Genomic DNA, 17,349 nt, shown 5'->3' with positions numbered 1-17,349 from the left:
GTCTCTTTTCTCCAGTTCTCAGCTGGTTTGAAGTCAGTCTGCTCTTTCCTCCCTGCAATCGGTTCAGCTATGGGACAGAATGATGGAAATCACTATGTAAGCTTGTATCCAGTGCTGTTATACCAGATATCACACTTGGACTGCCGCTTGTCCAATCAAATTAGTGAACCGGGACCGGTACTAACCGTTGTATAATTAAGCAATAACGCACTCACAGTCGTGCGGGTGTGCGGTGATTAGGCACGAGGCCGTGGTAATCACAGCTGTGTAGATATTCGGTATAACCACATGATTGCGAGAGCTTTATTGCTTTGACACACAGCAGCTTACTGTATATATTTTTATTGATCTGATGCACTGAACGGTGCGACAGGAGTGAAGCTGCAAGTCATTATGTGACGCTGCGTAGGTTCAGCGACGGTGTTGGAGGAACGTGATCAAGGCTTTAATTCCCAATCTGCTGCTGCATCTCAAGGCCACCTTCACATCCATCAGTGAGCTCGGAACCAGAATCTCCACCACAAAGACTTTCACATCAAAATACTTTCCCACTTTCAGCTCACAATCCAACGTTCAAAGCCTCGCAAGGATGAAACTCGGGGACCGCCCGCTGTTCATGTGGAAATGAGAAATCTCTAATCTCTGCTTGGATGGAAATCTCGCACACACACTCGCACGCACTCACACGCAATCTATCAGCACATTCTCAAAGGTACACTACACGTTTATGCATATATACATCGCCCACGTTTGCTCCGTCTCGTTCGGAACGCCGTGGTCGGAATGCTGATGAGCGCCGAAGGTGGAACGGCTTCAACGTGCGGGACGACAAATGACTCGGGCACACACACACACACACACACACACACACACACACACACTCTCTGTGATCTGGTACAATCTGACACAGGAGTTTTTGAAATAAAAAAATGTGCATATAGATTTATATATCGAGAGAGCTATAGTAATAAAGTGTTTACAAGCAGGTGATACGTAGACGAAATAAAAATTGTCATGCGTTTTTATATATTAGTGTCTTATATTATGGAATTAGCATTAAATATATAATTAAACAGTTTTTACAACAAATAATAAAAATGTCAGCAGGGCTTCTCCATTTGAAGAATCAATTTCTTAATAAAATCAGGAAGGTTTCATTGTAAACTTTTATTTTTGACGTGAGAATTAACCGGGTTACCTGAAGTGTTAATGCAGTTATACACTTATTCATTCCTTCACTCATCGATCATTATAAACTATGTATTACTTATTCATGAATAGTTTATTACCAAACTTTAAAGTTAAAGCTCAAAACTTCACTACGCTCTTTTCAGGACCTTTTATAAGAGCGTTTCCCGTCAGAGAAGAACCCAAAGAACCTTGTTTCTGATTGGTTATTTTGTTTTGTTTGCAAGTTTATTTTACTTTGTCACCACACAGAACATGATTTTTCCCCTTCTTTTTGTCCAGCTGTTTGTTTTTTGGCTAGTTTTTTTTTTTGCTAGCATGTTTCTTTTCCCATGTGTCTTTTTGTTTTTCTTGATGCATCACCATACATCACAAACTTTGTTGCTGTTGTTGCTGTTGTTTTTCCTCCATCTCTGCACATCACAGCTGTTTTGTTTGTTTGTTTGTTTGTTTGATTTTTTTTCCTTTTAAGGGTTAGCATGTTTCTTTTTCTATGTCTCTGCACATCAGAGTTTTTGTATTTGTTTTTCTTTCTTTCTTCTAGCATGATTATTTTCCCTCCATCTACATCACATCACATTCTTTAAAAAAAAAACATTCTGAATACACTGGTTCTTTTTCACTTCATCTCCACACATTACATCATTTTTCTTTTGTTCTTTCATGGTTCTATCCCTCTGCTCCACACATCACTGTTAGTTATTTTTGTTCTTTTTGAGGTTTTTATCCCCCCTTTTTGGTTAGCATCTTTTTCTTCATCTCCACACATCAGAGTTGTGAACCTCAGCGCTGCCTTCGAGCCTCTGCAGGACGTCTGTGTGACTCTCCTCTCTATCATCCACGGCTTATAGAAGCCAATAAATAATAAACGTACCCAACGATGATCAGAGAGATGAAGTGAAACCAGAACGAGGACCGATCACGTTGTTTAGAAAAACATAAAGAGTCGCAATAAAAGTGAATTTCTGTCGCATGATTTATATGAGTTATATAAAACACACAGATATAAGAGATGGATGTTCCCTATACCGTTAAAATAAAACAGTACGGTACTTTTATACACTTTCATAAGTATTTACCCCCTTGAACATGTCCACGTTTTGTAGTGCTACAACCCGGAACTGAAATGGACTGCGCTTTGATTTTACGTCATGAGTCTACACTAAATGTCCCTTCATATTGAAGTAAGGAGAAAATCAATATTATTAACAAACTAGAGAACTTTCTGTGACACGCCCAAATTAGTTTCAAGACTCATCACTTCACGGTGAAACATGGTGGTGGTAGCATCATGTTCAGACTCATGGCTGTGTCGTATTATGTGAATTTCGTACTAACGGAGTAAACGGTGCTCTCCAGGTCGTTCAAAGTTTGAGGTATTTATTTTCTCTAACAAACTCTGGGTTCTTCAAGGAGCAGGTGGATTTATACTGAGATCACGTGACACTTTCATTACGCACAGGTCGACTCTGATGGTAATTTAGGAGTTTCACAGTAATGGGGTGAATACTTATGCAATCGTGACTTTGTACGATTTCGATTTGTAAATAATGGCATATTTTGTGTAGATTCATGACAAATTTAAGTTTAAGAATCACGAATTTCTTGGTAAAAGAGGAATAGAAACATATATGTCTATTATAGAGTTTGTAAAAAAAAATGAACAAGACTTCTGTAAGAAGGCAACATAATAATAATAATAATAATAATAATAATAATAATAATAGTAATAATAATAGTAATAATAATAGGCAGACTATTACACCTGAGAGATTCCAAAAGCAGTTCCGTGGACGTGAAAGATGTTGGATGTAGTTATAAAGGTAAAAGATAGACATGTTTGTTATTAAAGAATATTTATATCACATTTAGAAAGGGGGTACAAACTTTCAAGCACTTATATAATTTTCGTATTTGCACTAATAATGTACTAAAATGCTTTTTTGCAGCTTCTATGGAACTGAACACACTAAACGTGTTTCTGCTTCGATCGACATGAAGGGGTGCACAGACTTTCGCACTCGACTGTATATACATGTCGTATATTCTTCCTGGTCCGGACGTTTTCTTTATTTTGCTGTAAAGGCCGCAGTGGCAGCGACGGACGTCTCTCGGCTGTGATCAGTGTGTTTCGGTGTCCTGCAGCTCGAGGTTACAGGGACAGAAACGCTGAGGGATCCGAGCCGAGATACGGACGGAGGACATCGTTATCCTTCTGCTGAGAATCACGCCCACATTCAGAGTCACGCCCACATTCAGAGTCACGCCCACATTTCACTGAGCTGAAGGAAAACCAGCGGCCTGGAGGGTGAGGAACCGAGGAGAAAGTGCGATAAAGAGCACTCCTCCTGCGCTACTTCATTTAGTCTCAGAGCGTTAACGAGGAGATGTGGAAAGCGTTCGAGTGCAGAATAAAATATACTGATGAAGTGTTTTATTCCTCTTTTACCATTTATTTATCAACAATTACAATTCTTTATTCAGTAAAAAATGCAGTGAACGCTCATAAACTTCTCACGTACATTATAGCAGCTATAAACACTCGTTCCCTCACCATCCCTCTCTCTATTCCCTCTCTTTATTCTCTCTCTCTCTATTCCCTCTCTTTATTCTCTCTCTCTTTATTCTCTCTTTATTCCCTCTCTCTATTCTCTCTCTATTCCCTCTCTTTATTCTCTCTCTCTTTATTCCCTCTCTTTATTCTCTCTCTATTCTCTCTCTCTTTATTCCCTCTTTATTCCCTCTCTCTATTCTCTCTCTCTCTATTCCCTCTCTTTATTCTCTCTCTCTTTATTCCCTCTTCATTCCCTCTCTTTATTCTCTCTCTTTATTCCCTCTCTTTATTCCCTCTCTTTATTCTCTCTCTCTATTCTCTCTTTATTCTATCTCTATTCTCTCTCTCTTTATTCTCTCTCTTTATTCTCTCTCTTTATTCTCTCTCTCTATTCTCTCTCTCTATTCTCTCTCTCTATTCTCTCTCTCTCTTTATTCTCTCTCTTTATTCTCTCTTTATTCTCTCTCTTTATTCTCTCTCTTTATTCTCTCTTTATTCTCTCTCTCTATTCTCTCTCTTTATTCTCTCTCTCTATTCTCTCTCTCTATTCTCTCTCTTTATTCTCTCTTGTTGTGTGTGTGAGTGTGAAACAGTAGTGAAGTGTAAACTCTGTGATGAAGATGATGAAATCTGAAAGTTCCAGCTTTACCTCTGACTGTTACACAGCGCTGACACTGGAGACTCCTTCCCTACACGCTACATAAACACATTTCTCCTCAGAGAACAGAGATTAGGCACGTTTTTAAATCTGTGTGACTGAGCTGTTACTATAGAAACGATAAAGTATTAATATAAACCTGTGCTACTGTGAGAGCTGCTGCTGTGGAAAATGAATCAACCAATCAGAATCCAGAACTCAGCCACAGTGCTGTGGAACACAAATCCTTTCTCAGAGCTCATCTGTTATAACCCATCTCAGGGACGTTTATTATTTTAATTTTTTTATAAAGAATATCTGGGTCGGCGCTGAAATCACCTGCACGCCTCTTATTATATTTTAACAGTGAAAAAAACGCGTCTCGTCAGCATTTTCAGGCCTGACGGTATTTTGTTTGGAGGCCGGAGGCGACGTCTGTCTCTGAACTCTGTCTTCACGCACATCCATCATCAGCGCAGTTACACCCGCGTCTCAGCACAATGTAATAAAGAAACACGCGCTCGCTGTAATGCGACGTTCCGTTACCCGAGCGCGCCGACAGCCCCATGCGTCTCAGGATTTCTGAGTCTTTAGGTACGAAGATGAAAAACATTGAAAATATTATTTTATAAAAAAACAAATAGAGGAAGAAGAAAGAGAAGAAGATGTGATGTGTTAGTGAGGACCGGATGTCCCCACAAGGACAGGAATACCTGACAGGTGTGACCTTGTAGAGCTGATCATCACACGGGAGAGTGCTTTATTTAACTCTTTCATCATCCACACACATCATATACACACACTATACACACTACACACACACACACTATACACACACACTATACACACACACTATACACACTATACACACACTATACACACTATACACACACACTATACACACACTGCACACACACACACTATACACACACTATACACACTGTACACACTGTTCACACTGTACACACTGTACACACTGTACTCTATACACACTATACACACTATACACATTAAACACACTATACACACTGTTCACACTATACACATTAAACACACTATACACACTGTTCACACTATACACTCTGTACACACTATACACATTAAACACACTATACACACTGTTCACACTATACACATTAAACACACTATACACACTGTTCACACTATACACATTAAACACACTATACACACTGTTCACACTATACACTCTGTACACACTATACACATTAAACACACTATACACACTATACACATTAAACACATTATACACACTGTTCACACTATACACATTAAACACACTATACACACTGTTCACACTATACACTCTGTACACACTATACACATTAAACACACTATACACACTATACACATTAAACACACTATACACATTAAACACACTATACACACTGTTCACACTATACACTCTGTACACACTATACACATTAAACACACTATACACACTGTTCACACTATACACTCTGTACACACTATACACATTAAACACACTGTTCACACTATACACTCTGTACACACTATACACATTAAACACACTATACACACTGTTCACACTATACACACTGTTCACACTATACACTCTGTACACACTATACACATTAAACACACTATACACACTGTTCACACTATACACTCTGTACACACTATACACATTAAACACACTATACACACTGTTCACACTATACACTCTGTACACACTATACACATTAAACACACTATACACACTGTTCACACTATACACTCTGTACACACTATACACACTGTTCACACTATACACTCTGTACACACTATACACATTAAACACACTATACACTCTGTACACACTATACACACTGTTCACACTATACACTCTGTACACACTATACACATTAAACACACTATACACACTGTTCACACTATACACTCTGTACACACTATACACATTAAACACACTATACACACTGTTCACACTATACACATTAAACACACTATACACACTATACACATTAAACACATTATACACACTGTTCACACTATACACATTAAACACACTATACACACTGTTCACACTATACACATTAAACACACTATACACACTGTTCACACTATACACTCTGTACACACTATACACATTAAACACACTATACACACTATACACATTAAACACATTATACACACTGTTCACACTATACACATTAAACACACTATACACACTGTTCACACTATACACTCTGTACACACTATACACATTAAACACACTATACACACTGTTCACACTATACACATTAAACACACTATACACACTGTTCACACTATACACATTAAACACACTATACACACTGTTCACACTATACACATTAAACACACTATACACACTATACACATTAAACACATTATACACACTGTTCACACTATACACATTAAACACACTATACACACTGTTCACACTATACACTCTGTACACACTATACACATTAAACACACTATACACACTGTTCACACTATACACATTAAACACACTATACACACTATACACATTAAACACATTATACACACTGTTCACACTATACACATTAAACACACTATACACACTGTTCACACTATACACTCTGTACACACTATACACATTAAACACACTATACACACTATACACATTAAACACATTATACACACTGTTCACACTATACACATTAAACACACTATACACACTGTTCACACTATACACTCTGTACACACTATACACATTAAACACACTATACACACTGTTCACACTATACACATTAAACACACTATACACACTGTTCACACTATACACATTAAACACACTATACACACTATACACATTAAACACATTATACACACTGTTCACACTATACACATTAAACACACTATACACACTGTTCACACTATACACTCTGTACACACTATACACATTAAACACACTATACACACTATACACATTAAACACATTATACACACTGTTCACACTATACACATTAAACACACTATACACACTGTTCACACTATACACTCTGTACACACTATACACATTAAACACACTATACACACTGTTCACACTATACACATTAAACACACTATACACACTGTTCACACTATACACATTAAACACACTATACACACTGTTCACACTATACACATTAAACACACTATACACACTGTTCACACTATACACTCTGTACACACTATACACATTAAACACACTATACACACTGTTCACACTATACACATTAAACACACTATACACACTGTTCACACTATACACATTAACCACATTATACACACTGTTCACACTATACACTCTGTACACACTATACACATTAAACACACTATACACACTATACACATTAAACACATTATACACACTGTTCACACTATACACTATACACACTGTACACACTGTACACACACTGTACACACTATACACACACTGTACACACTATACACACTGTAGAGACTATACACACTATACACACTGAACACACTGTTCACACTATATACATTAAAAACAATAAACACATTAAACACTGTAAACACACTATACACACCATACACATTAAACACACTGTACACACTGCACACTATACACACTGTACACACTGTACACATTAAATACACTATACACACTGTTCACACTATACACACTGTACACACTGTACACATTAAACACACTGTTCACACTATACACACTATTCACACTGTTCACACTATACACACTGTACTCACTATACACTCTATACACACACTCCACACACTACACACACTATACACACTATATACTCTATACACACTGTACACACTATACATACTGCACACACTATGCACTATATACACTGTACACACTATACACACTACACTGAACACTCTATACATACTGTACAGACTATACACACTGTACTCACTATACACTCTATACACACACTCCACACACTACACACACTATACACACTATATACTCTATACACACTGTACACACTATACATACTGCACACACTATGCACTATATACACTGTACACTCTATACACACTACACTGAACACTCTATACATACTGTACAGACTATACACACTGTACTCACTATACAAACTGTACACACTGTACACATTATACACATTAAACACACTATACACACTATACGCACTCTGTACTCACTATACACTCTATACACACTGTACACACCACACACTGTTTGTGTGTATGTGTGTGAGTTTGTATGTGTGTGTATATGTTTGTGTGTGTGTTTGTGTGTGTGTGTGTGAGTGTGTGTGTGTGCGAGTGTGAGTGTGTGTGTGTGTGTGTGTGTGTGTGTGTGTGTGTGTGTGTGTTCAGCTGTTGGTTGACTGTAAAGTGAGGTCAGTAAGTGAGAAAGTGAGAACAGTGACCTTGCTGTGTTTAATAACGCTCTCTGTGAGGAAACACACACACACACACACACACACACACACACACACACATAAACACACACATAAAAACACATACACATACACACACACACACACACACACACACTTGTTCTCAGCGTTAGAGCCGGACGCCGAGGCCATGAATAAAATATCATCAAACCGCTTTCATGAATAATTTACAAAACCTAAAACACAATATCTGCAGTGCTTTTCCTTTCGTCTCGCTGCCGTCTGCTTTGTTTGGAGAACAATGGGGTGTGTGTGTGTGTGTGTTTGAGCCTACAGGATTTCTCAACATGTTTAAAAGGAAAGTCTTTCATTCAGTCTGAAGAAGAGTCGTGTTTAATTCTCTGAGCTTCAGCGCTGTTTCTGAAGGAGGAACAGAAAGAGAAAAAAATACCTTGTTTTTTTTTTTACGCTCAAAAATCTCCTCATTATTCGATTCCTTTCCACTCAGATATTTAAAACTTTAACTAAACTAACATTTACACACAGAGGAATAATTCTGTTCATTATCCATTAAACAGGGGTTTTACTCGTAGCGCGGAGAGAATCAACAAAAGTATCATATATTTGTATGTGTGTATAAATATATATATATATATATATAAAATGATCACGGTGTCAGTATCATGGTCATATCACACAGCCTGTTCTTTTTTTCTAGTTTTTATTTTACAAGTCATTATTCAGATTTTTAATCTCGCTTCTTTAGTTTTAAATTATTTTCTCTCGTAATAAATCCTCCTGTGAGTGATGTGTGAGATCGGACGGACAGCGAGGTGAAGAGTGTGTGAAGTGTGGTGGAAATTAGACAACACTTGCAGACCCTTCCTCTCAGATGAAAAGGTTTATTACAGAAGGATGAATACAGGATAGAAGAATGAGAGCGCTCTGGGGCGCTTGTGCTGAACATGTACTATATATATGAAGCGCAGGGCGTGATACACTTCTGTGTACCGATAAGGAGCAGTTTCGGGCAGTTCAGACAGGCTTTGTTTCAGGGTCGAACCCTTAACAGAAGAACATGTTTGTGTCTCTGTAAGCAGATGAACATTCTGTACTAATCTAAATGACATGGCATGACCTTCTTAGGCGTTATCCTCTGATGAACATGAACAGAACAAGAACAAAACTATTATAAAGTAAAAAATTAATAATTTCCCTCACAGTAGTCACTCAGTATTGTATATTTGCTGACACTCAGTTCAGGAAAGACAAGAACACTCTGTTGAAAATAAACACAAAATAGAAAAGAAACACAAGAAGGATGACCTTTTTTTTCGGGGGGGGGGTGGTATTGTTTAGGGGAGTCACAAATTTTGATAGAAAATATTTACACATTCAAAACACACAAAAAGGAGTGATTTTAGTTCAGGACAAGAAAAGTCAGTTCTACAGTTGTCTGTAAAGTTTAAATTAACATATAATAAACATATTATATGGTTTGTTTGGTTTTTTTTTTTACTACCAAGGGTGCCAATAATTTTGTAGCTAACATTATTTTTTATAGAATATTTCCTCTGTTTCAATATTGTATTAATGCTCGTTAGTTGTAATGTTGAATGTCGCCAGCAGATGGCGATGCGCCAACTCTAAAACCCGACACACCATAGAAGAAGATGATCACATGATTAAACATGGAAGTAAACAGTTCCTATTTGGGAACACGTACAAAAAAGTTTAAACATTAAACGGATTTTAAAAAATACTAGCTAATCTTAATTAAAGTAGTTATTATTACTTTTTATTATTCCTGCCATTTTGTGACGCGATTCGTCTGAACGATTTTAACGTAGGGTGTGTTCCACACCGGATAAGCCCTTAAAGCGAATTTCCGTAGCGCACTACTTTTAGTAACTATGGTAACCTGTAGTTATGGACACTATTTAGTGAAGTGGAGCGCGCAATGGGACGCAGCAGAAGGACGGAACATTTCTTAAGGCCGTGCAGAGTCACGTGAATGAAACCGGAAGCGGGCTATATATTGAACAGCGTGTGGCGTTTTAACGCATTTCTAATGGTTCAGGAGAATCTTCGCCATGATCCCCACACTTTTATGCTCGTTTTTCGTTTTTTCACTCCCTACAAATGGGGCTATTTTGCCGCTTGTGATAAACACCTGGAACTTTGAGAATGCCAGTTTAGCAGGTGAGTTCCAGTCAGGTGTCAGTCATGTGCAATTACGAATCTTTTATAAGTCACTTATCAATCTTGGACAGTAGACTACTTGTATTGTTCTCCTCCTGATAGATCGCTTTGCTTCTATTAACTCTATTATTGTAAGGCGCTTTGGATAAAAGTCTGCTAAATGAATAAATGTGAAGTGTGCAGGTGAGGCTGGGTCACGTGTTCAGTTTCGTCAACTGTCACTAGAAGTCACCAGGTGACGTCTGAGATCAATTTGCATATTCATTAGATCGTCATCTGCATATCAAGACGGACACTTTTTTTCTCAAGATGTAGAATAGAGTTTTAGTAGAATAGAAAATAATTCAATGCAACTATAAACGGATAAAAAAAATAATTACGTGTCTTTACTTTACTAAAAAAAAAAAAACACCATCACTGGACTTGCTGTTATAGAAAATGAATCAACTGCAGCGTGTTTAGTCACTCCGCTTCATCACTGTACTAGAACGGAAACACACGGTGCTAACGCGTGACTTATCTGTGACTGGGCGCGCGCGCGTGCGTGCGTGTGTGTGTGTGTGTGTGTGTGTGTGTGTGTGTATTGGGCGTGTCCAGCATGGCGTGCCCTGCAGGCGGGTTTGTCTCCTCTGGACGCTGTACAGAGAGGATGCTCTGCGTGTGAAGAGGAGCAGTGTGACGGCAGCGTGGGCTTCGGTGGACATCCTGACGAGACCGGAGAGACCACACTGGACGCCCTCATCATGAACGGGTAAAGAGGGAGGAGCGGGTCCGCCTTTATTACAGCTCCAACTGTATTTTATTATAGTCAGATATGTGAGATATATAATGTGTACATATAAAATTATATATCTAACATACACACGTGGCCCGGCATACGCATAAATGACAAAACAGGGCACAGGACAAAATTTAAATTGGACTGCACCGGGAACAGCGCAGCATAAACTATGCAGATTTTGGGCGATTAGTACTGAGAAATGGAAATCTCTATATTGGTTGACTGAGTTAGTGTGGTTTTGTACAACTAACAAAATGAGACTGTCTCCTTTTTCCCTTCCCTTATAGACAGTAGGAAATAATGAAACAAATGAACACAACCTAGAGAACACCACAGAGACAACGCTAGCAGCCTCCTATCCTGGAAAACAACATGCACTTTTTCAAGGGCACAAACACTTCTAAAATCAATAAAAGTGAATAAAACTCACTCCGATGCGTCAAACACGCTTCATAAGAAGCACCTGTATCGCGTTGTAACTCGCGCTGCTCGCAGGTGAACTCTCGCGATACTCCTGGGCAGAACGGGAACTCACCTTCCTGCTTCTTAAAGGGCCTTAACCTTGGTGGTCGTTAATATTAATGAGATTACTAATAGCCTTCTCTAAAAAAAAAAACAAACAAAAAAAAAAAAGGGGGGGGGGGAGAAATGTTTTGCACATATAAATCAGTGTTTTGTAAACTTCTGACCCATCACCACCTGGAACTCGACGTGTGTGTGAGTGAGAGAGTTAGTTAAAAGTGTGTCCTCCATTGTTTGTGTTCCTCAGTGATACGATGGAGGTGGGCGCGGTGGGAGATCTGAGGAGGGTGAAGAACGCAGTGGACGTGGCTAGAGCCGTGATGGATCACACACGGCACACTTTGTTAGTGGGAGAATCCGGTAACGTGACGTCTCATTCATACAGAAACTCTATTTTATATACAGGCAGTGCCGTTACTCTTGTAGTGTGATTGAATCAAATTTAAAGGATTAAATTATTATAACACTCTTAATTACAAGGATGAAGGGTGCATGAAACAATTTCAGCTGTAATTAGACCAAGAAGAACAAACACGGGTCAAAAGGTTGTTCACTTCTGTCTAAAATGGACAGCGAGTCGTTTTGAAAGAGTCGACTCTTACCCATGAGCTGAGTCGTAAGAACCGACTCACTGAAATGATCCAGAATTCCACTCACTACTGCTCACTATATAGTGCACTAGTTTATAGATTTAACTGGATTAGAGGTGTGTGGGGGTGGGTGTGTGCGCACGCACGCATCATGTATAGAACACATTTAACTTTTCTTTTGCTAACTTTCATAAGATTTCTGACATTTTAGTCCCTGTTTTCAAGCGAATATGTTCACTGACCCAATCTAACCCCCCCCCCCCCCCCAACCATGCAGCGTCAGTGTTCGCTCAGGACATGGGCTTCAAATCTGAAAGTTTGTCCACTAACGAGTCGATGAAGACGTTCTTACAGTGGCTGAGTACTAACTGCCAGCCGAACTACAGGAAGGTGAGCGAACCAGAAGGGATTTTAGAAATATCCTTAAAAATGAACCAGAGACAAACATGGCACAAGTAATGAAATCATCGTACTGTTAACCAGGATTATTTAAATTACTACATTTATTTACATCTCAAGCCACAGTGCAGGTTTACACACGGCACACGCACACTGCCGTTAAATGCTCGAGTTTAGCTGTCATGTAAAGGAGGCGCGGACAGGAGCAAGTGCAGCTTGGGTAGTTTAATCCAAAAACAACTCCAAAGGTTAATTTAATAATCCACGACAGGCAAGGGTCATACAATCAGGCGAACCAATCAAAACAGGCAAGGCAGAGAATCAAGGTCAAAACCAGAATATCAACACAAAATAAGGTTTGGTAACAACGGGCAATAGCAGCTGAGCGTAGACTTCATCGTGTCCCGTGGTTCGTGATGGGTTTAAATACTAAGTGTAATGAGGGGTGAAACAAAACAGCTGAGACTAATATACATATACATACGGGGAAACAACCAATGACGATACAGGGGTGGAGATGGGACAGAAATCACAACAAAACACACACAAAAAAAGTCAGTCACTGACAAACCCGGAAGCATGCGCTCACACTTTGAGCTCGCGCTTCAGGTATCAGAGCGCGCCGCGTGCTCCAGCGCGACATTAGCGCTTTAATAATGTAGATCCTGGAAAACTCTCTAACTCCTGAAGTAAAGAAATTCATTTTAAATCATAATAATAATAGTTGTAATTTAAATGTAATGTTAAAAAAATAGTTTTTAAAATCATTTTAAATTACTTCAGTTATGTGAATAGAGAACTGGGGGTTTATATTTTTTGTATTCTTTAAAAACAATTATTTCCTCATGATTAAATCTAGGAATGAGATTTAAATGAGATTTTTGTTCCACTTGAATTTCCAGAACATGGTTCCGGATCCTTCCGTGTCGTGTGGGCCGTATAAACCCCGAGCTGAAGTGAAGCCGAGGCAGAAGCGTGGATTAATTAACCCCCGCTCCCACGATACCATCGGTAACGATATTCTAACATTCATTCTGATGTACTGGAGATAAATAGCGTACACACACACACACACACACACACACACACACACACACACACACACCACAAAGTTCCACATCGTGTTTTGGAACGCTGCACATAAACACTGCGTCTTAAAGAAAAAAAAATCAGCTACCTAAGTTGGGAATTAGCAGTTAGTTAGCGGTTAGCGTATTTTATTAGCATTCTGTGTAAATGAACAGGCATGAATGCGGTGTTCCAGAGAACTCCGCTTTCATTTGACTATTTCTTTTCACGTTCATCTAGACGGGGCGGGGTTATAAACCGACTCCCGGGTTATATGCAGGGCATTATGGGTAATATGTACACTCTCCCCAACGCACAGTATGGACACTAACATCAAATATCCACCATCAGGACCTCTCACTAGAACTTTTGTGCTCTAGACTTTAGGATGGCACTTTAAAGGTAGTGAAAGAATCATTCTGAACCGCTCCAAATCACTCAGTCATTCGGAACCACTCTGAATCACCAAATCACTCTGAATCTTTCTGAATCACTGAGTCATTAAAGATCACTCTGAATTAGTTTTGTTTTTCTTGTTTTGATTAGGAATGATTGTAATTGGACCGAGTGGTCAGGTGGTTGCTGCGACGTCTACCAATGGGGTGAGCCATAAAGTTCCAGGGTCAGTGAAAGAAAATAAGTGCATAAGTTTAAAAATGGCCACTTTTTAAAAAAAAAAAAATTAATTTACGATTACTATTACTGTACATACAATAAGTTAATTCATTGTCTTTTCATTTATTGTATTAATATGCTTTATCTATATTTTATTCATTATTTATGTGTGAGATGCTATGATTCTGGACTGTAATATACTATAATTATATTCTGATCACGTGCGTGTTTCTGCAGGCGTGTTGGAGATTCTCCCATAGCAGGAGCTGGTGCGTATGCAGACAGCTCAGTAGGGGGCGCTGCAGCGACTGGTAATGGTGACCTCATGATGCGTTTTCTGCCCAGGTAACATTTTTTATTATTATTATTATTATTACTATAAAAACACAGAAACTAAGTTTTATTTATCTAAATATTGAGGTGAAACTTAGCGCTGACTTTAGGAGCACAACTTACCCATAATGCACTGCTCTCTTCCTGATATTCCTCACAATGTTTTATTAAAATTAATATTTACAGATAAAGAATTAATTTACTGAGTAACTTTTAAGATTTTATTTTTATCTTAATTTTAATTTCTTAACTATTAAGAAATTAAATCAACAAACAACAAATAAATAAAATACTAATTAAATCCTTGCGAATTAGGAGGTAAATGACATTAGCCTCATTAAGGACACCGAAATAAGACAAAAAATATTTTGGTATTTATAATAAATGTCATTTGTCGTTAAAAATGGAGTTTTAAATGAATAACATTATTGCGGGCGGGCGGGTGTGAATCTTCTCCACCTGACGCTTGTGTGATTGTTGACAGTTTTTTAGCGGTGGAGTTGATGAGGTCCGGAGCCGAACCCGCCGCCGCCTGCAAAACCGCCATCTACAGGATAAAGAAGTATTACCCAGATGTCTTTGCGGCAGTCATCTGTGCCAACAGCACGGGTGGATTCGGTGAGTTGAAGACTCTTCCTGTGGTGATAGTTAAAGTTGTGTTCTGTGGTTCAGAATTAAAGGGAATAAATCAGCTGACATTTTAAAATCTCAGTTCAAGCGTTTCAGATCTTATTATAGAGCTAAAGTAAAAAATTCACCCACTTCAGTGACCTTTACCCCCGTCTCGTGTGTTCAGTCAACAATAATCAAGATCTTATTAGGTATTATTTCATTGATATCGAAATTTAATTTAAAATTAACTTTTAAAAATCGTTTCTATTACAGCGTACGTAAAGATGAAATAAATCACTCATTTACGAGTTAAAAAAGATCCACGTTGTGTATAGAGTATAAATAATTCATTATATAATCAAAAGGCCGTCACCAACTCACACCTGTTTAATTATTGTAAATAAATATTATTAATAAATGTAATGTTTAATATAAAAGTTCATGAATATTAGGTTAACTGATCATAACTGTAATTTAATTATTTTTTTTGTATTTTTTAGCTACTCAGAGAGATCTCCCTCTAAATTAACTCGTTAATAATGAACGTTAGATTTCATTTAAATAAACAGTTAAGCTATAAAAAAAACTTATAGCTTAATTAAAAAAAATTGAAATATTTTTTCACTTAATTTAACAGCAATTAATTTGTATATTTAACAATAAAACCTTTATATTCTTCAAAAAAGAGAGACAAAAACAGAATGCTAACTGACACTTATAAAACATAACGGTTTATGTAAAGCGCTAACAAAGTTTTGTTTTTTTAATTAAATAATTCTGAAAATATTATAAAGTTAATACGATCATTTCAGTTAACAGAAATAGTTAATCTTACTATTTAGAGAACAAAATATATATTTTTGAATTGCTTCCATAAAACTTTATTTATTAAACTATTTTTAAAAAATTATCTATGAATAATGAATTTGATATTTAGTTTAACAGGTTCTAACTAAAAATGTAATTTTTTTTAGATAATTAAAGTAATAATAGATAATAGCAGTGAAAGCTCTTCCAGTATTCGAGCTGCTTTCCTCTGATCTGTTTAAGTCATTAAATATAGTAGTCATTAAGTTCATAAAGCTGAGAATTTGTTATGCATCATTCGGAATAATGTCATTATTAAATAACGTTTGTTTATTCCTGTATAAATAATGTTTTCTAATAATTTTTTGTTATTTGTTCTTTTAAAGGTGCAGCGTGTAATAAAATCCCTCGCCTCACGCAGTTTCCCTTCACCGTCTTCAATCCCAACAGCAACAAACCTGAACTGCACAGAGTCGACTGTGTGTAGAGGAGATTTCATACACACACACGCATGCATGCATACATACATACATATGAATAAACACTGAAATCACTTTAGGGGTGACATTTAATCATTACAGATTGATGTTTTAATAAATAATTTTTTTCAGACTCAGAGGAAGATTTCTTTATTTGAGGAATGGGAGAACGTGCATCCCTTCACCATTAACCGCTAA

General features: G+C 37.6%; 1 protein-coding gene across 1 annotated transcript; it reads left to right on the top strand.

Annotated features, from left to right (window-relative positions):
- Positions 1-10,457: 10,457 nt before the first annotated feature.
- On the top strand, positions 10,458-17,284 carry aga (aspartylglucosaminidase). The gene is made up of 9 exons (XM_053632020.1): positions 10,458-10,945; positions 11,543-11,696; positions 12,496-12,608; positions 13,116-13,228; positions 14,140-14,248; positions 14,852-14,927; positions 15,158-15,265; positions 15,738-15,871; positions 17,059-17,284. The coding sequence occupies exons 1-9, from the start codon at positions 10,837-10,839 to the stop codon at positions 17,157-17,159; spliced, it is 1,017 nt and encodes a 338-aa protein (XP_053487995.1). The 5' UTR covers positions 10,458-10,836; the 3' UTR covers positions 17,160-17,284.
- Positions 17,285-17,349: the final 65 nt, after the last annotated feature.

The sequence above is a fragment of the Ictalurus furcatus genome, chromosome 8 (assembly GCF_023375685.1).
Source record: "Ictalurus furcatus strain D&B chromosome 8, Billie_1.0, whole genome shotgun sequence".
NCBI lineage: Eukaryota > Metazoa > Chordata > Actinopteri > Siluriformes > Ictaluridae > Ictalurus > Ictalurus furcatus.
Note: the sequence above shows the minus strand (reverse complement) of the source record. Positions and strands in the feature narration are given on the sequence as shown.

Coding starts and splice junctions, on each gene's coding strand:
- aga (XM_053632020.1), top strand. CDS start 10,837: ATGATCCCCACACTTTTATGCTCGTTTTTCGTTTTTTCACTCCCTACA. Junction 10,946..11,542: donor TGAGAATGCCAGTTTAGCAG/GTGAGTTCCAGT, acceptor GGGCGTGTCCAG/CATGGCGTGCCCTGCAGGCG. Junction 12,609..13,115: donor TTTGTTAGTGGGAGAATCCG/GTAACGTGACGT, acceptor CCAACCATGCAG/CGTCAGTGTTCGCTCAGGAC.